The sequence below is a fragment of the Ammospiza nelsoni genome, chromosome 10 (assembly GCF_027579445.1).
Source record: "Ammospiza nelsoni isolate bAmmNel1 chromosome 10, bAmmNel1.pri, whole genome shotgun sequence".
Classification (NCBI taxonomy): domain Eukaryota; kingdom Metazoa; phylum Chordata; class Aves; order Passeriformes; family Passerellidae; genus Ammospiza; species Ammospiza nelsoni.
In genome coordinates, this window is record NC_080642.1 from 10,898,805 (window position 1) to 10,919,595 (window position 20,791).

The 20,791-nt window shown below is 48.7% G+C and overlaps 1 protein-coding gene across 1 annotated transcript in view; it reads right to left on the reverse strand.

The window, feature by feature from the left end:
- Window positions 1-19,524, reverse strand: part of P3H2 (prolyl 3-hydroxylase 2) — a 64,899-nt gene extending 45,375 nt beyond the window's left edge. Inside the window, exon 1 of the mRNA XM_059479668.1 lies at window positions 18,830-19,524. Coding sequence (XP_059335651.1) covers window positions 18,830-19,309 — 480 coding nt within the window. The 5' untranslated portion in view covers window positions 19,310-19,524. The remainder of the gene's footprint in view (window positions 1-18,829) is intronic.
- Window positions 19,525-20,791: the final 1,267 nt, after the last annotated feature.

Consider the following 20,791-nt stretch of genomic DNA (forward strand, 5'->3'; position numbering starts at 1 on the left):
CATCCCAAAACACACTAGACAATCCACATTATTCAGATGGTGATATACCTGTCTCACTCCCAGCCCTTCATCTCCTCAAGCAAGATAAATGGCAAAGGAAACAAACCAACACCCTCTAAACTTTCCTCCCCCAAGGATCCAGTTTCCATGAGACTCGTCTGCCTTGGCTGTGAGCTGGAAAATAATAAACCAGAGCTCTGTTCTTTCTCAAGGGCCAAGATGAAGAAGCTGTGCACAACCAAGAATGAAAAATCCCATGACTCTGTACATTTTCCAGGCCCTGCTCCAGGCTGGCTGCTTATCACTGAAGCTGTGAAAGCAGCATAGCAGCTCTCTTCCTGCAAACAGACTGGTCACATGTCACAACACAGGCATCTTCCAGCATCCTCCCCATCTGCCTTCCTGAATCAGCACCACAGCAAAATCCCAACCCAGCAAGGCTTCCCCTCTCTGAGTGCCACAGGAGCCAGCACACAGCCCAAAATGTGACAGTCAGAAAGAGTCCCCAGGAATGAAGCAGGAAGGCAATCATCTCTCCAGGAGCCAACATCAATGTTTGCCTTTGGAACATCAACTCCTGCATGCAAAAGACATGAAAATCCAGGTCATTCCTCTGCTCTTTTCCTGAAGAATGAATCAAGTCCCTCAATTCTATTTTTAGCTGAAACCACAATGGGAGATCTGCAAGGGTGGGAAAGCCTGGGAAGTCTGAGATGCAGCCTGCATCATGTCTGGGCTGCATCTGTGTGACTCAGCAAGCTGTGAGGGGGTAAGATCAGCATCTGTGCTAAACAACAGCCTCCCCTCTCCTTGCAGAATTGTGGCACAGCCAGACTCTGAGCAAGCACAGTATTTGGAGGTGAAATAAAAACACTTTCCTTATCTAGCAGATTACAGCCAGGCTTTCTCAGCAAGGAGGGTGAAATGTCAGCTGTCTCAGAGAAGCAGCTCTAGCACCACAGCTTTTATGGCAAAATGGTTTCCTGCATATCAGCCAGAGAGGGACCCAGGGGCAATGCCAGCATCCACCCAAAGACATGGCAAACCTCTGTCTTGGAAACATTAACAAAGACCAAGCGTGTGTCTCAACCTCACCCATTCACAAGCGTGTACACACCAAGAGCTGTTTCCCCTCACACCCCACTGTGGGTTTGGTTAGGTCTAACCAGAATTACAGGGTGGCCTGGAGTGGCTTTACTGATGAGCCTGACAGCATCTGGCATGGGGAGGACACGAATTGCAGGAGTCAATTCACAACAACAGTTTAGAGCAAACATTCACAGCTTGCTAATGAAGAGACAATTCCTGTCCTGCTGCCAACACACAGAGCTCAGCCCCCCTTGTGGTGTGCTGGAGCTGCTTTCCTACTGCAGTTACTTGCAATGAAAATGTGCAGAGCAAACCCTCCCACCTGCACAGGAGTTTCAATAGCTACACCACGGAAATTAATTAACAAATCAAGAAAGGGATGGATTTCTGGAGAGGTTCATGCTCTCCAGAGCAGGGCAGAGAAGCCCTGTTGGTCCATTTCCCTCTGCCACCCTTCTGGCATACATTGCTTTTTGGTTTATTTTTCTTAATTTTTTCTATGGAAGGCAACTTACTGGGCTCTTTTAGTTTTTTAAATCAAATAATTCTAACAAGACATGGTGTGATCTGTGGCAAAGCACATGATCACACTTTAGTGCCTCTGTACCAGGGTGGTGGGTGCCTGATGCCCAACAGATTCTGACCAGGTGTACAAACCAAGAGTAGGAACTCTCCCTCCTGCTTTCACCTTGCTGAACATGGACACTCCCAGGAATTTATTTACCACACCTGTGCAAGCACTCCAGGCTCTATGAGATGAAAGAACTCCAAAAGTTTGTACACCTGTGACTGGCTCTGAGCATCCCATCCTCCAGCACTGAGCAGAATCACACACTGGCTCTGTGCAGATTGCACATCAAAAAATCATTAGTTAGAGGGGAAAAAAAAAAAGCCATAACCACCATGAAAGAGGAAAGCTGTTAGATGGGGTTTTTGTGCTTATTCACTCAGCTAAGGTAAACTTCTTGCCTTGGATCTCCCACAGCACAGCCAGAAGCAACAGCTTTTCTTTCTCAGAACCGAGAAGTCTTCTCATCTTCTTTCCTTGCTTCAACAACTTTGGATTGCATATGAGCAAATAACATCAGTCATTTCTGCCTGATTGCTTCCTTGCTGTTTAAGGAACAAATAATGTCATTAATGAAATTTTGAGGGAGAAAACAAAGGCTTTACTAAACACAAAACATCAGCTAAGCACTGTGAACTTTTCTTAAATTCCCTAGAAATGAGAAGCAGCTGCCTGGCGCCAATTCCCCCAGCAGCAGCAACTGCAGCATTTGGAGCAGCTCTGGGTGCTTCTGAAAATAGACAGGATCTTGTGCCAAACAAAATAATCCCTTAATTTTATAGGTGTCTGAATATAAAAAGGCTGAAAATTGGAGTGTCTGGGGAGGCACATATATTGCATTGCCTGGTGTCTAAAAAGGTCTTTCCTTTTCCTCTCCAAGCATCAGCAAGTAAAACTTGACTTGATTTAAACTGGTAAGTGTGGGGTTCAAATAAAACCCCTTTTCACTTGATGTTCAGTTCGCCACCAATTTCAGTTGTTTGGGCTTAGGTCACTCAAAAAAAAAAAAAAAAAAAAAAAGCAGCAAAAATTAAAATCTTTCCCAAATTCTAGCAGTATTCCACAGCAAGGAAAACTCATCAGCAGCTCCATTAGTGACTGCTGGCAGATGTTTGTCTCTATTTTTTAACAGGATATTTTAGCTTCTCTACATAGCAGTGGCATACACTGTGGTTGTCTCCTTGGGTGAAACCAGATGAAAAATTGGCAAAAAATTACATTTTTTTATTCCTGGGTAACTCTTCTGATCTATGTTACAAGTAGCAGGAGGAGTCAGGCTAGAAGCAACCTGGATGGGGCTCAGCAGTAAATGTGGGAAGGGGATATTTGTGCTGAGGAGGATTTGCACCATTCTGGGGAGGGCTGAAGTTCCTCTGCCAGGAACACTGCCCCTAAGAGAAGGAGCAATAGAGAAATCTTCTGACTGCTCACACCACAATGCCCTGCTAAACCAATGGGGAATCAATGACTCAATACACAAGGCTCTGGAACAAATTTTCGAGACAAAGTAGGGAAAAGTCTCACCAGAGCACATCACGAAACTCTGGAGTTATTTAAAGCACAGAAAATACCAAGAATGGCCCATGAAACAGCAGCTGCTTGGGACTGGTCTGTTATAAGTTACTCTAAAAAAAGTACTGAATATCCTAATTATGTTGAAAATTGTACAGGCCACCTTCCATATTTAGTACAGAGTGGCACAGAGACAGCCAGGGGACAGGACACATTTCTTTAGCAGGATGCCACCCAGATCCATATGCAGCCTTGGCCTTCTCCCCTGTTATTTAAACTACAATAAGCTGTGCTCTGCATTCAAGGAAAAAGGGGGGTGAGGGAATGAATCCAGACCTTTGTGGGGAAGGTTTCAGTGAAAAGCCTGGCTGCTTTTCCATGCTTACTGAGGTAATGAAACTTCAACAGGGCCTTACACAATGTCAGAGTGGAAGAAATTCAAAGCATCTATGAGGAGGGTTTCAAGTTACTCAAAAGCCTCACTGATAGGATTTCAGAGCCAGCTACTCTGCTTGGACACCAACGTGCAAGTGAACACATCCTTCCAAACCACACGCAGCCAGGCTTGTCCCAGCCATTCATAAGCAGGAGTGTGAAGCAGCGGGGCAAATCAAATAAATTACTTCATTCCTCTGGAGATATGAGCAAATGAGAACAAAGAGAGCAGTTACAAATTCAGGGTGCCATATTTTTGGCAAGTTTTCTTCTACTGAGGAGCTAGGAAAGATCCAAGGAATACAGCTGTTCTACTCCTTCCTAAGGCTCTGCACTCACGAGTGCACATGAGTGTGTAAGCACAAGCAAGCCTCAGATCTCCCAAATTTACAAACCTGCCTGCCCAGCTCTGTGGAAGACATCACACAGCAGTTTAACACACTAACACTTGTGCAAGTGGATACAAAGGTGTGTGTCTGGGGTAAAGCAGGGTTTGGGGTACTGCATCCCATACCAGGGAAGTGTATCCTCTTTGCTAAGGCAAAGGCCAAAAGCTCTTGGAAAGCCTCACTTTACAGCAGAAAAGGTGTTTATGGACAGGCTATGACACTCCCAATTGGTAACCTGGGGCCCATCAAAACACCAAACATTGTGAATTTTCTTCTGCAGCAATCCCTGTCTCTGTAGTTCAGAAAAGAAATGTGTCTATGCTTGCTGCTGAAGACCAATGTCCTATTGTAAATGTGAAATCTACTATGAACTAGGAGAAAAAGTAATAACAATTTTTTGACATGTTTCAGCGATGTGAAAACCCAATGCACACTACCTGAGAATAATTCTGGTTAAACCTCTCTGCCTGCCTGGCCTGGAGGATGAGTCCCTCCTGAGGAAGGGCCAAATCCCCTGTGGGACAGTGCTGGCTCTTCCATACACCTGGCACACGGGCTTTAGAGGTGAAAGCAGAGCTACAAAGCCTTCAAAACCTTCCCAAGTGACAAGCTGAGAGACACGACAGCAGCTGTGTGCTTTGTGCAGGGTTGAGACCCTGTGAGGGATGACCCCCAGCTCCCTTTCCAGCCACAGTGAGCCTGCCTGCCTGCTTCAGCCTCAGCGGGAGCTCTTGCTCTGGTTTTCCACAGGAGAAAGTTCAAATCCAACCTTTTGGCAAATTCCTCCTTTCAAAACAAACAAACTCATCATTGCTCATCCTCCTCAAACCCTGGTGCAGGCAAGTGCCCCTCAATACAACAGCATCCCCATGGCCTCCTCCTCCAGTCTGGCACAGGAGTCTGCCAAACACATTTGATGCTGTGAATCCTTTCCCCAATCCCTTTGCCACTTCTCTTCCCTGCCCCATTTTCTTGCTTACTCTTCTCTTTCAGCTCTCCACGGTGGAAGACAAAGTGAAATCTGCTCCAGAGCTGAAATTTCAGTTCACCTTGTGAATTTCAAATCAAGCAGAGTATCAGCTTTCCAAAACAAATCTCAGTGGATATTGAAATAATTATTTTTCCAGAATGATTTTTTTGTTTGCTTTAAGTAAAGCAATATGAAAAATAGATAAAGCCTTGCTGGAAAGGGAGAATCCCTCTCAGCAACTCTCCTCAAGCAGTGCAGCTGAGACAGGATGAGCTGTCAGCCCTGCTCAGCCCCATGGCTGATGGGTCTGACTCTCCTTACAGGAGTTCATTCTGATTGCAGGGGTCTTGCTGGTGAGGTCCACCAGAAAGAAGCAGGGATGTGTGTAGAAAAGATTCACAGGGTAATTTTTGGTGAGCTACAGAATGGGATTTATGGCATTGGGCCATAAAGTGGTGGGACAGAGGGATGGGATTTGGTTTAGGACATTTAGGACATTTCACCCTTCATGCTCAGCCAGATGAGTCCTGTGAAATGAAAGCTGCTGCCCTGGACAAGGCAGCTGGTTTTCCACATTCAGTTCAGGTCCCAATCAGAAAATGTTTGTAACTCAGGAACCACTCCAAAGAAAACCCTTGAGTCACATTTTTTACCATGATCCTATCAGGCTTTGAAGGCCTAAAACAAGGACAGCCATTATTCTGCAGCCTAATGATGATTTTGGACTCCCACTCATCTGAAATGCTCAATTTCCCCAGATCCCATGAATATTATCAGGTCTTGAGGGCCCTTTAAACAGCAGCAGTAGCAGCTTGAGGAGAAACATCTGGAATAAACATACCAAAGGTACTGAAGTCTCTGCAAAGGCAGTAAGGAACACCTGGCTGCAAATGTCTGCTGTGTGGAACACAGACCCTGCCTGTGGAGCAGCTTTAACAGAGGGCTGGAAGCTGACCTGCCCTGGACCTGCATGGCTGACAGCCACGTGTCCTCTCTGACGTGCAGGACAGTTGTGACAGTGCATTGCCACAGCTGGATGAGTGCTCTCCTCTGAGGGGACACTTAGCTCACACCCTGCTAATAGGCCAGGCAGCACTACTGACTCTGAGCAAGCTGCTCCATAATTGGCCTTTTGCAGAGCAGGACATCTTTAATTAATCTGCTACTGTTTGTGTGTGCTGTTCCTGCTGGAACTCCCTCACGGAGCACGGACACCACGCAGCGCATCTGACATTCCCCAAATATGTGATGTCAGCCCTGCCTCACACACTGAGTGCCTGGTGTGCAATTACTGCACATCAAACTCATTCCACAGATGGGCAAAGCAGGGCTGGGAGTGCTGGGCTGGAGCAAACCCAGCCACTGCTGTCCTGGTGTCTGGTCACAAGCTCCCAAATCAAGCGCAGTTGGGACAATCAGGGGCTGCTGTGCCTGAGCCCGAGGTCTGCCAGATCTCATCTGAGCTCTGTGCAGAACAAAAACCCAACAGGCTGCAGCCAACACACACACTTCAATGCACAGTGCAGCTGTGCTTTAGTAAGTCATCAGGCATCAACCTGAGTCATTAGAACAGATGTGAGCCCACAGCAAATACAGGCACCACTTCAGCTCTTTTTCTTTCTGAATAAGCTGCATCACACTCCCTTCCATTTATCCTCCATCTCACTGCTTTCACATTAAAGGACAGATACACCTTCAGACATTTTACACAGCTTTACTGCTAATATCAGCAAATCTCAAATCCAGACACCTGTGAGGACTCTGCTAAACCCATCACCAATTTACAGTGCAGTCCATCAGTCAGAGCAGATGTCCTCAGCATGGACCAAGATCAAAGTGTGCAGCTCAGAAGGCTTCAAACCGTGCTATTTTCAGCAGCCTTTGGTACATATCTCTGTCTGAAATTCCCCAGCACTGACATCCTTCTGTTGTCACCCGTCACCGGTTGGACACAGTCTCTGATTGCACTCAGCAGCACCCTGGCTCTGAAACAAGAGATAGCTGAGTGCTGCTTTTTGGCTTATAATGCTAAGCAAAAGCAGATCTAGTTTTCCATGCTCAGGACTGCTAAAGCACTAAGGGTAGATAAGAGCAGAGAGCCAAGCCTGCTGGCACATAAAAGGGAGAATACAGCATAGCCAAAATTCTACTGCAATTTTGCAACAGGGGAATCTACAAGGATAACCTCCAAAATGCCTGATGATCGTCCTGACACAGAGAAAACACTACAAAAAGAAAAGCAGATTCTGCCTTGTCTTCCGACAGTCCTTACCTTTCCAACCCAAGGACTCAAGACCAAACAGCAAAATTAAATACACTTGAACTCTCAGCTGTCTGGGCTTAGCTCTCCTCCTTCAATAGCAGAGAATAACTTCCAAAGCTGCCATTAAGTGGCTTAAATAAGATGGACAGTAAAGTGGTTGACATAATGCACTATTGACCCAGCTGTGCCATTGACCAACTGGCACTTAAACAGCAGCATTCACTGGGCACAGCAATCCTGATCACTTCCCAAACACAGGCCTTTCTAGGCTTGAGTACATTCTTAGCCTGATGAAATAATCCCTCACTCAGGGGCTAAGCACTGCAGGCTCTTACACCTGAGCATTCCCTCCCATCTCAGGTGGGCAAACACCAGGAGGGCTTTGCTGTCCATCTCCCCAGCTCCATGCACATCTGTGCACACACCCAGAGCAGGCAAGAGCTCAGCTGGCAATCCTACTTAGCAGGACTTGGTCATTCAGCACAGGTTGGCTGCAATACCAAAGTAACCCCAAAGAGCAGCACAGAAGATCCCAAAGGACTGAAACCCTTTCTGAGTAGGGCTCCACCACTTAGGAGCTGGGCTGCCACATCCACCATGCAAAACAGCAGCAGAGGGACAGGAATGTAAACAATAAGCCTGAAACATGCAAACCTTCACTATCTAATACTTCTCAAAAGCATAATGAAGGACACTATGGCTTCCACACTGTGCTTTTCAGTATAGCTGAGCATATTGATTGCTGGCAACTCAGTGACAACTTTAAGAGCTGTAACTTTCCAAGAGAAAGTCCAGATGAATGGCTATTCAGGTCTCTACCTGGTTTGGTTTGATTCAAAAAGGATTAGAAGCTAAAAAGGGTTTATTTCCGAGTCTGTCATCTAGCCAGATTTCCCAGCAAGGATCCAAAAATATATTTGGAAAACAGAAGCATAGTGATTAAAGAAACAGTGATTTGGAGTTAAAAACACCACTGTGGGAAGCCTTGTGCTACAGTGCAAAAATCATTTTCTAGGGACTGTTTTGCTGAACTACCCAAACAGTAATCAGGTTGGAATGAGTCTCCCAAGATGGGAAAATCTCTTTTGTTAAGCTCAGATCTGAGTTTGGCAACATTCACAGAATCATAGCCTACTCCAGCTCCCAGAGCTTCAGCTATCACATGGAAGAATCCAGCTGCCAAAACTGAACTGTCCTGCACATCCCAAGCCACCAGGGAGCTACAAGCCTTGTCCTCTACAAAGCAGTGCCTTGCAGAGCTGCCTCCTCTCACACTGCTTGCACAACCAGGCACTGATGACCCATGTTGTGCTTTTGTTACACCCTGAAATTCCCAAGTCAGGAATGAGACCTGAGCCCAGCATTAAAGCACTGAGTGTGGGTAGGATCTGCCCCTTTAGAGGGTGGTGAGCCTGGGCAAGAAGTGCTCAGGGTACAGTGAGGAAGATTTTGCAGTTTGGGTGGTGGAGAGCAAACTCCAGTAGCAGGAGGGGTGGCTGGGAGAGCACACAAAGGTCGTGCTGATGGCAGACAGGGGTGCAACAGCTTCAGCTCCCCCATGCAGGCAGAAGTGCTGCATGAAGCCAGTCTGAGCCTGGCTGCAGCTGGAACTCAGCTGGAGATACAGCCCAGACATGGGCATTACCTGGGTAAACAGCTCTGGGGGAGCCTGAGGAGTCCTCTCCATCCTCACACACACAGCACACACCTGCAGTGAGCTGCCACAGTCCTGCAGCCCAGCCCAGGATGCACAGAAGGGACCTGCAGTTTGACAGCTGAGTGGACAAGCTGCTTCCTCAAGTGGCACATCACTGTTTTATTTGGTGCTTGCCTGCCTTGTAGCAGGATCCAAGCTGAACCCAAGTTTTGCTGAGCAGCACCCAGTGAGCCAAGGTGGCTGGCTGCAGGAGTCTGTGGCTGACCCTGGAGTGACAGCTCCAGAGAAGCAGCAGAGCCACCTGGGGACCAGGGTGCAACACTTGTGTTCAAGAAAATGGAGTGGGGCTGCCAACCAAGGAACCACCATCTCCCAAAAGACATTTAAAAGATCTTAAAAGATATTTAAAGCAAAGGGAGCAGTGGTGACCAGCTTCCCCAGCAGCCCACAATGGGATCTGCAGTTAGAGCAGCATCCTGCAGTGCCTACACAGTGTGCTGAGTGTACCAGGGTAATTAGGAGCACAAGATGCAGCAGCACCTCTCCCTCAGCAAACCCTGCCCCAAGCAGCTGCTCTCAGCAGCACAGATAATCACCACACAATAAAAGCCTCTCCCAAAGCAGCATGAGTTCCCTCTACAAAAACAGCCTTTCCTCAGCTCCAGCCACCTCTGGAGCTCAGGGCATCTCACAGCTCTTGGTTAACAGCCTGCAAACACATCCCCAGCATCAGTGCTGCCCACAGGTAAGAAAAACTGCTGTCCATTCTCAGCCCCTGCAACAGAGAGACCAGCAGCTCCATAAATAGGAAAAATGCAGATAAGACACAATGTTTTCCTCTCTTTCACTAAAATCTTCCTTTCGGACTATTTCAACAAAACTTTGCAGTTTCTCATCTGCTTCCAAAGACACAGAGTAACTCAGGTCACAGATGCCCCAGAATATATATAAACCTTAGAACAGGCAGTGCCTTAGCAAAAACCACTTTAAAGCAGCTTTCTAAGCAAGGGAACCAACAGACTGTGCTTCAGTCCCTGGGCAGTCACAGCAACACCTTCAGCAAATATTCTGAAGGATATTTTCCAAGCTCTTGCTCTCTGTGCACCACTGATCTTTCCTGGGAAGGAATATGGCTGGCTCCATCTTCAAAAGAAGCTGCACTCACAGCCCTGGGCAATGAACTTCAGCACATCTCCCCACTGCACCCTCGGGGCCCAGCCCTGGCCTCAAAGGGCTGTGGGTGCAGGCAGTGCCGTACTTGCAATACTCTGAGCAGGATTTACCCACCCTTTTTTCCAGGCAGAAGGCTCTGTGGATTCATGTGCTCCCACCTCTGACTTTGACAGGACAAAGCACAGTCTCAGGCTCATCTTTCTGCAGGGATATGGTGTGAGATCAAGACCACCATTGCAGCTGCTTTGGAAAAGCCATGGTGAAAAGCAGCATGTTGGTGTCTAACAAGCATTTTTGTGATGTTTCTGATTTTTTTAGTTTGGGTACACCAGGTACATCCTGGTGGTGCAGACAGACAATTTCTGACAATGTCCCTTCATTTTCCTCTCCTTCACAAATTTTCTGCACCCACCCAGATGCTCCCATGACCCTTAATAAAACCTTTAGAGCTACAAAGACAGAATTTTCTTCTATCCATGACGAATCCACATGTAAAACCTGCTGACTGCTCTGCACCCCTGGTGCTGGTGACATTCTGTCTGCAAACCCTGCCTGACATGAGCAACAGCATTAGGGCAGGGAGCAGGGGACAGCGGCCACTGCTCTCAATGGCTGTGAGGGGACATGTTCCCTGTCACAACAGCACGGTCAGCGTGCTATCCCACACCCATCCCAGCACCAGCACAGACTCAGCCTTTCATCCAATCCTGAAAGAACGCGTTTTTCCCCTCTTTTTTTTTTTTTAAAGTGAACAAGAAGCTACAAGTGAATATTTGGCCTTCACAACTTATGGGCTGCAGCCAAACCCTGCCATATGTTCCAGCTAATACATGTGGGCTTTGCTTCTCATCCAAGAAAGAAAAAAAAGGACATTTATGAGTTGGGATTCAGCAGGATCGTGTGGGAAGGAAGGGGTGGGGAAGTGATGCTATTTTGGTTGCTGTAATTATTTGGTGGCCAAATCCCTGACCCTTGACGTCAGCCCTGGAGGGTCTGTTTAAGTGACCAGTTGTCATGGAAAGGAGAAGGATGTTGGGAGGTACAGGCTGATGAGGAACAGCTCTTTGCTGCCTGAACCCACCCACAGGCAGACCCCCTGCCTTCATTAGTCACCACCAGCTCATGGCCAAGAAATAAAAATGTCAATACCTCCTTGCTGATACATTGGCTGGAAACAAAAGCGTGCAGGGAAGTTCGTGCCCTCCTTCCTGCCATCCCTTACTGCAGAAACACACCGGCCAAGCCCTGATCTCAGCTTCCCCAGGAACTCCAGGGCCCTCAGCTGGGTCACTCCGGGTTCACATCCATTTATCCCAGCTCAGCCTGGCCTCACTCCAGACTCCACACATGGAAATATGCCCTGTGCAGAGCACAGGGGTTCCTACTCCTTGGGAACAAACCCAATGACAATGACTAATTCATACCACCTCCAAAGGAAAAAACTAAGATAAATAACCCCTCAATTCCCTGCTCCAGACGTCCAGCAGTGCCTTGAGCCCAGAATCCTGCTAGCAAGGCTCCAGCAGTGCTCAGGAGGTTGGCAGTAAGGCAGCAGCTACTGACAGGATGGCTTCTCACCACTGCCAGTGCCATCCACGATGAAATCACCAGTTGTACAAGAAACTGGAATAATCCTTGCTGAAACCTCAGCCACAACTCAAGAGGACTGGGCACAAGTTTGCTTAGCAGGCTAAGCTGCATTGCTCATTCACATGCAGTCCATCATCAGCTGCCGTTTGTTATTCCTGTGGCCAAGGACAACAAAAGGGCCCTGCAGAAGCCAGAGCAGAGCTCTCAGACGTATGGATGAGATTTAACAGCAGCTCAAAAAGCCACTTAACAAATCCCAGCACACCACGGTGCATGGACAGGGCAGCTCAGCAGCAGGGCTCTGCCAAGGAGCAGCCAGCAGGGGAAAGTGCAATATCCACGAGAAGCTAAGGAGATGCAGGAGCAGGGAAGGGGCAGGTTCCTGGGTCCCATCCCAGCAGCAGGAGCCTGGGCTCTCCTGCACTGCTGGTGCCCAGTTTTGTTCCACTTGGGATATTAACCTGCACTGGGGGGCTTTTAGATCAAGGTCTCAAAAAATCCAGTCCAACCATGTGAGTCTCACCTGCCTCATCCATCATCCAAGCCACGTCACCAGAGGTTGCCAAGAAATAAGGAGGAAGTCAGGGTTACCTTGTTTTCTCCAAAAGACTGCAAAATATTGCAGGCTGGGACCCACTGCACTGGGTCTATAACTAGTATGTTTTCCTATATTATTCTATTTAGTATAATTTGAAGCCCTGGCACAACCTCATAGCCATGAAGTGAGAAAGGGGAATTTGGCAAGACAAAAAGAGCAGCCCTGGCAAAATGGATGATTACTAGGCTGTATGAAATGAGCTTAGTGAGTCCAAGACCAGTAAGTGTTTACTGGTTGTGTCTTGATTTGCTGGGCAATGCTGTGCTAATTTACTACCAGTTGAAATGATGTGGCAAACGCAAACACCTTAGTTTTGCTTTTGGATTTGCTCTATTAAAAAAAAAAAAAAAAAAAAAACGAAAAAAAAAAAAACCAAACACAAACACCCAAAAAAGAAAAGAAACTAGCAGAAATATCACTACAACCAGCTAGTCTAATTTTTAGTACATCACAAGCCCATACTCAAGGCCAAAAAGTCAAGACTGACTCCTGTGAAGACACTGAGATACCTTCATGACAAAGATGTACCTAGGCTGCATTTGCTGGCAGCAGAATTGAACCACTGGGTCACCTCTTTCCCTCTCTGTCAATACTTTCAACTCTAAATATTTTAGAAGCATTTCATTTGAAATGGTCAGCAAGAACAGGAGCAGGGGCAGTTGGGTCAGTGTCCCGGGCTTAGGGCAGGACTAAGTATCCTGTCCTAAACCCAGGACACTGACCCAACCATCAAGACTCAAAGTTTTCCATCCCCATAAACTGAGTTTATTTTTGTCCAAAATAATTTTAACTTTCTGAGCACTAACATTTACCCTCTGCTGAGGAGTAGGAATGCTTTCTCAGAAAATCTAAATAAAGAGACTTTCCAAGAGATTAAGTCTCAGATCTGTTTATTTATCCAGTATCTGAGTAATACCAATTCTCAAGATTGAAGATAAATAAACACCACTAATAGTAAAAATCCAAATAATAATGATTATCTGACAGTTTTACTATAGGTCTTCATCTGAGATGTCACATAAATCCTGCAAAAACAGGACCAACTGCACAGACAGACTTTGCAGGACAGGTGGTGCCTGTGGTGAGAAACAGCTGCTCCCCCAAGGACTTTAAAGTAAGAAGTTTTACACATTATCCTGTGTCAGTGCCCATGAGATGCTGCATGTGAAACCACATCTCCCCAAAGGCTGCGGCTCACCCAGGACAGGACCCCATGACCTGCTTAGGTGCATGCAGCATTGTGGCATGAAGGAAAACTGAGCAAAACCTTCATGGAAAACAGCAGTCCTTGAGTGAAACACACCAAATTCCCTAAGCAACTACATTGATGTGAAACCACAATTGCTCCACAACCCCTAGGTAGGTGATCCACATACCTGTCACAGAGACAGAAGTCTCTGGCCCTGTGAAACACACAGAGGTGGGCAGTGATTAATTACTCGAGGTGGAAAGGATTTGGTTGAAGTGTCTCAACAACCACTACCCTGAGGGTTGGTACACTCAGACACCCAAATGTGGCTGTGGAAAGATCACACAAGCACTGGCAGAAGACAGAACAACCAGACTGGAGAGCTTAAAGGCCAAGGTTTACATACACAACTCTCCTCCCTTGGGTCTGGATTGTCATAAATAGGAAGTTTTCAAAGGCAGAACTGGAGTCAGGGAATAATCTTTATCACAAGTGTTTCTGAAGTCTGGCCTCACACTTGTCTCTCCTCTTTCTCTCCTGTGGTCTTTTATCAAGTGATTGTGCCTGTTGCATTTCAGACATCTTGGTGGTGTGGGTGGGCAGGACAGTCAGTGTGACCAAGGACACATTCCAGTGGTGCCTCCAGCACTGCCCCGTCTGCTGCACTGTGGAAAACACAGCACTGCAGATAAAAGTGGAAGCTCTCCCCAAACAAGACCTTGTTTTTTAAAAAAAAGAGAAACACCCTTAAAGAACAAATAAACAGTCTCTCCTACAACTCAGAAAACCTAAACGTTATTGTTTTATGCTTGCAAAACATGAAGTCATGATGGTAACAAAACTGAAAAACATCTCAGACATGGCAAAGGGGAGCTCAAGCCAAGGACAGGATAAGCCAGACACAGTCAGGCTCTTGCCCCTTCTGCTCCACCTACAATCTGGCATTACTAAGAGAGAAGCAATGTCCAACATGCTGGGGACTTGTTTTATTTATTGTTTTAAACCCAAGCACAGGCTAAAAAGCTTTTCATCATCTAGATCCAAGGCTGGTGGTTACAGGCTACGTACATACAATTCCTGCCATGCTTCACCGATGTGCAACGGGGCATTCAGCAAAGTGGGGAGACAAGAACACTTCAACTCAGGATTTACAAACTGGGAGGAAGGGCTCACCAACAGCACACCAATATCCACAGAAAACTAAAACAGGCTGTAGCCATCGACCCAGCCAGCAGGCCAGGGAATGCTGCGGCTGGTAACAGGGCGAGACAAAGGAAAGAGACCTCAAGGGGAGGATCAGTAAGTAGAAGAGAAACAAGACTTGGTTTTGCAATTGACACAGTGATCAACTTTTCCAGGTTACTCGTTGTTTTTGGACCAAGCTGACTTGCAGAAGTTAGACTGGGGACTGGAAGCAATGCTCTGTCACAGGGTTCATGGCACACCATCCAGGGCAAGCTCCAACACGGCTCCTGAGTCAGCAGCACACAGCAGCAAACACTGCCACAGTGTACATTGTGTGCATTTCCTCCTCCACTCACTCTCAGAGCTAGAAAAACTCCAAAAAGCAGGGTTAGGAACATCATGGCCTGCAGGCTGGGTTTTTACAGGAACAAGATGACTACAGCAACAAAGCAAGGAGGACATGACTAATAAAATATTTAAGAGGGCAAAGAGATCGTACCACACCCACCTGCCAAGCCCAGAGGTTATTGCTTTGACAAAGACCACGCAGCCAGCACAGAGCTGAGACTCACCAGCATCTGGCAAGCTCTCCAGCCCATGGGACATGGCAGCAGAAACCCACTGAGGAACCTTCTCACTGTGGCTGGAGAGCCCACTACATGCATTGCATGTTTTCATCTCCTTCTCTGCTTCCACACCTTCTCAAACTCACCCCACCCTAACTGCCTCAAGCAGATGCACCCACTCTATTTCCGAATTACCTGAAAACACCAGCTATCCTAGAAAAAGGAGGAGTCTTCTACTTAAATACATATTGAGAAGCCACAAAGTAGTATTGCAAACACACATGGACTTGGGCTGCTTGTTCAATGCAATCTGTCGGCAGTCTGTAGAGTCTGCAGTCAACTTCAGGAGCCTGATCCTGAGCCCAGAGCTGACAGAAACCCTTCGCTGAACCCACAAGCTGTCCCATTCCTGCAGTGCACCACAGCCTCCCCTCACATCATGCCAGAGTCACCAGAAACACTCAGATCATGTCTGAGAAATAGAAAAGCGGTTTTCAGAAGAACACTGTTTCTGTTTCAGAAAAGCACGGATAAATGAGGAAATAATTGATAGGATGATGGGTATGATCACATCAAAGGCTGATAGAACATGTTTTCGTAGAGGGATAGCACTGGTATTTCACCTACACACATCATCACCTCCCTGTCCCTTTAAAGTGCTCTGTGCAGGAATATCTTCAGCATCTGCTTAGAAGCAGGAGCAATGCAGCCCAGTGCAGCTGCCGCTACTGTCCAGTTCAAAAAGCCCCCAAAAAGCTGAGGAAAAGAAGTCCAAAACTTCCAAATCTAGCACCAGTTTTCCAGCAATTCACTGCAGAGTCTCATTCACATCATCACGACTGGGCCAGGCTGTGCTGGTTCTTGCTCTGCAGTGAGACCAGAGGCAGTGGGAGACCCCAACCTGAAATTCCCAGGGCACCAAAGGCAGTGGGGAGCCCTGCCTGCTCCCTGGGCATCTGGGTGGCTGTGCTGCTCCCAAAAGAGCAGAGGCACACACAGTGCTGGCCAGCGTTAGGCTGTGCATGTGTCCAGCAGGACTGAAAGCCTTTGCTTTTCCTACCCCACAGGAGTGGTGCAAGGATTACCTCATGTATATTCAGCACCATTTTTCAAAGCACTGCACAAGAGCCAAACCCTTCCGTTTTTTTCATCTGTTCCTTGCTCTGTCACTCCCTCCTGACGGGATGTGTTTCTCCCCTCCTGAGAAACAAACAAGCACGAGGTCAGCAAGAGTGGGAGGTGGGAAGCACATTCCAGGCTGCTGCTCTTCTCTCAAACCACAAATGGCACCAAACCCTGCCATCCTCCCAGGGTTCACCATCCCGGTCCTGTGATGGAGCCCAGGGAGGAGCTGGACAGGGCACACAGCAGGGTATTTCACCTCATCCCATTTCCTCTTTGGGTTCAAGAAGCAAAACACGAGGGTGAAGTGGCCAGAGCCGTGCAGCCTGTCCGTGCACCCACAGCAAGGCACAGGGACTCTGCACAAGCCCCACTTTGAAGCTCCCCTTTTCAGACAAAATGCTGAGCAGCTGCTGCAGCCAAAGTCAACGCAGAGGATGTGGAGCTGATGCATCCCAACCCCCAGGGAACATGCCAAAGCCTTGGCACTCAGCCTTGGCATGAGGGGATGGTTCACATCCAAGTGCACGACAGCAGAGCTCGTGTTTGGTGCAAGTGCAGGCAAATCCCACACGGGGCTTTTCCTCCTGTGCACAGACTTGTTGAGCCAGAGCAAAAGGGCAGTCCTGGGAGCAGAGCTCAGGTACAGGCAGCAGCCAGGTGAGGATGTGGATAAATCACTGCAGGGTGCTCTGAGGGGCATGGCTGATGACAGTGCTGCTTACAAAACCCAAGAGAATCAGACAGGATTAAAGAAAAGGTATTAAAAACACGAACAAGTCTAATCAGAGAGTGGCTTCCCTTGGCTCCAAAGCCCGACACCTGGACAGCCATGCAGATAACAAGAAGATCCACTACTCCATCTGAGAGCAGTGAAATCAGTGTTAGCATGAACATAAAATCCCCAGATGTTGTAAAAGCAAATTAAGATGAGTCACACATAAAATAAATTTTAAAAGGGCTGTTTTCAACACATTGCTTTGATAAGCTTAGGATGCTGTTAGGAAAATTACCTCAGTCTCAATAGAAGCATACATGGAAGAACAGCCCACACCCCAAAATTTTCTGGGGTTTTGTATATCAATTTTACTGAAGTGGGAGACAAAAACCCTATCATTTAATTTAGAGGAAAGTTCTTCAGTGAGTCTGAAAAAGGCTTTGAAATCAGATAAGGGAATCATTAATTTTTATCATGACAAATTTTGCGTCACTTCCCACAGATGCTGACACTACATAGAGTATCTTTTACAGTAAGGACCATCAGCTGCACTGGCACTGCACACAAGCCAAATTACAGGATTTCTGTCAGGAACTCTATGCATCACATGGCCACTACAGTTTAAGCCAATGGAGTTCTAGTCCCTGACTTGTGAAACGGACATTAAGGCAATGACAGAAAAGGAAGCATAGAAAAAGCAATGTAGCTATGATTTTCCACTAGGTTTCAAAGTGCTGATGGTTCGCCTCCTTGATGTTGCTGCGTAAGAACTGCATCACAGGCACCAGCACTGCCTAGGAAAGATGTTTGCTTCTCCACCTAGAAATGGATTTCAGCAGAACCACCCTCCCTGTGCACCACTAGGCAGGTCTTCACCTATTAAGTTGCCTATAGCAACTAAAAGGTTATGAATGTGCTCAAATAAAGCAGAAATCCACAGGGAGATGTTCCAGAAATGCTTTAAACATTCTGCTTGGCATGAAACAAAATTCCCAGAGTTTTTGTCCTTACTAGTCATGAACAGGAAGACTTACTACAGGTAGCTGGCTTGACAGAGCACAAGTCTAGAATGAATAAGAAAAATTCCATTATCGTGGTGTGGGTTGTGGGAGGGGGTTGGGTTTTTTCCCTCTGGGTTTTTTTTTCTTCTTTTTGGCAAAGAAGTTGAAAGAATAACACCATTTTTCTCAGGGAAGGCACCAGTTATAAGGCAGAAGTTACTAGGATAGGAGGATGATACTCAGGATGTCAGCAGCTGCTAAACACTGACTGCACACTGTTACTTTGCAGAAATACTGCAAAGTATTTCACATCACATCAGGACAATGACCATCAGGTCCCTGGAACACAGGTTATGTACCTTCCAGCTTCACCCACAGCTCCAGCTCCAGAAACATGGAATCAGTTCAGGTTGTCTGCAAGGGAAACACCTCTGGCAGAGATCATTGAGGGGTTACTGAGGGGTTTCTGGGTTGCAAACTGAAAGCAGACAATTTTCAGAACTATTTTCAGAACTGTGTTACATTAAAACAAAAACATCCTTTCCCAAAAGCAAACAGAAAAACCACCCAAAACAAGACAGGAAAAGCACAGGTGAACCGAAACTGGAGAGAATCTACGTTGCCATCCAGGATTCTCTGTCTGGGGAACTGGCCATGAACACTGACGGCACACACCAGAGAGAAGGTTATGGGGGACCACACCTGTACGGCTCGGGAGAGCTGGCAGACGGGGCACACCTGGGATGCTCGGGAGCGTGGAAACGCGGGTAACCCTTTGGAGAGGGCGGTTCGGGCGGTGCCTACCTGGATGTAAGCGCGCTGCAGGTAGCTGTAGGGCACCCTGCGCTGGAAGTCGGCGCGCACCTCCTCGGCGGCGCGGTGCCGGGACACGGCGCCCAGGCGCGGCTCCTCGCAGCGCCGCACGCACTCTGCGCGCCGCAGCACCGAGCCGAAGAACCGCAGGTCCCCTCCGGCGCCCGGGCCCGGCTCCTCCAGCCGCACCTGCGCTCGGCACAGCCGCCGGCACCGCAGCCGCGCCGCCCGCAGCTCCCGCCGGCTGCGCAGCGCCCGCTCCAGGCACCGCGCCGCGCCCGCGAAGTCGCCGCCGTAGTACGCCTCCACCCCGCTGGCGTAGAGCGCATCGAAGGGCTCCAGCGGGCCGCCCTCCGCCGCGCACCCGCCGCCCGCCGCCGGCAGCAGCAGCAGCGGCAGCAGCAGCGGCAGCAGCAGCGGCAGCAGCAGCGGCAGCAGCCGGGCCCCCCCGCGCCGGCTGCCGGGGGCCATGCCCGCCGCGCCGGGGGCAGCGCGGGGCGATGGGGCTCGGGATGCGGGAGGGTCCGGGATACGCGGTCCGCCCGGCGGGCTCGGTGCGGTGCGGTCCGTGCAGCGGATCCCGGCGTGCTGGGATGCGGGGTCCGCGCCGTGCAGTCCGCCCGGCGGGCTCCGAGCGATGGATGTCGGTGTAATGGGACGCGGGTCCGTCAGCGGGAGCGCGGCTCGGTGCGGCGGGCGCCGGGGGCCGTGCGCGGGGCTGGGCTGCGGTGGCGGCGGGGCCGCGGCTCCATGCACGCCCGGCCTGTGCCGCCTCCCGCGCCGCCGGCACCTCTTAAAGGGCCCCGCGCCGCCGGCCCGGCCCGCCCCGCCCGGCCCCGGCCCGGCCCCGCTCCCCCCGCAGCGAGCCGGGGGCGCGCAGGGGGCGCGGCGGCCGCCAGGGCTGCTCCGAGCATCCCCGGCCCCGCGGCCGCAGGGGCTGGGGAGTGACGTCGGGAAATGTGAATCGTCCCGCGGTGATGTCAGAGGCAGCAGCGGCAGCAGGCTTTGCTCCCGCTTCTCCCTCCGCGCTCCGCACTCCTCCCGCCGCCCCGCATCCCCGCGCGGGCGGCATTATTCAAAGGATGCTTGGTGTTGTGGTGTTGTCTCCCTGCCAGGCTGCTGCTTGGAGCGTTTTTCGCTGGGTTCTCCACTCCGCTCGCCTTTTCTTACCCCGGCACCCTCCTGCCTTCGGGAATTCTGCAAATAAATAATCTGGGATGGGCACAGTGAGTGGCTGGCGAAGCTTTTCCAGTTCCCAGCTGTGTGTTTGTCTCGATTCCTCCAAGATTTCTTTCTTCCAATGCTGCAATGCCCTGCCCTGCCAAAAATGTTACTTTTTTTTTTTTTTTTTTTTGCATGAATTTTAATGCTTTCTTGTGACGAGACGCTTGGCAATGCAGACTGGTGACACACGAAAAAAATATCTTAGTTGGCATTTTAAATAATCTCAGTGTTGAACACCTGTCACCAAGAAGTTTTTCATATTAACACAGTTAATTTGGCTGAAATCAGCTGTTCCTGACTGAGGGGGAGTTACCAAACCCTGGATTTGGCTAGGTGCTTTACTGTAAGATGTGCCGGGCTCTGCTGCTCCAAAGGCTGTGTGTACAGCACTGTTCTCAGTAGGGTTTTTCACAAAGCATTGTGGCCTTATTTCTTTCAGACATTTCAGGAATATCTCCACAGATATTGCCTATCTTCTCATAGGCTAAAACAGCTGGAAATGGGAGATGCTTGAATTCCACTTGGTCCAGACTCTGTTACTGCAATAAGCCAGATGTTCTTCACGGTCATGCTGTGCATCCCCCTCTGCTGCTCCAGTGACTTTGATCAAATCATGCCTTGTTTATACTGCTGTGTCCTGGATCAGAAACAGGGCTAAACAGCCTCTCATCAGGCAAATGATCAGATTATGGAGTCAGTTTACCACGGTTTCACATAAAGGAAGTTTTT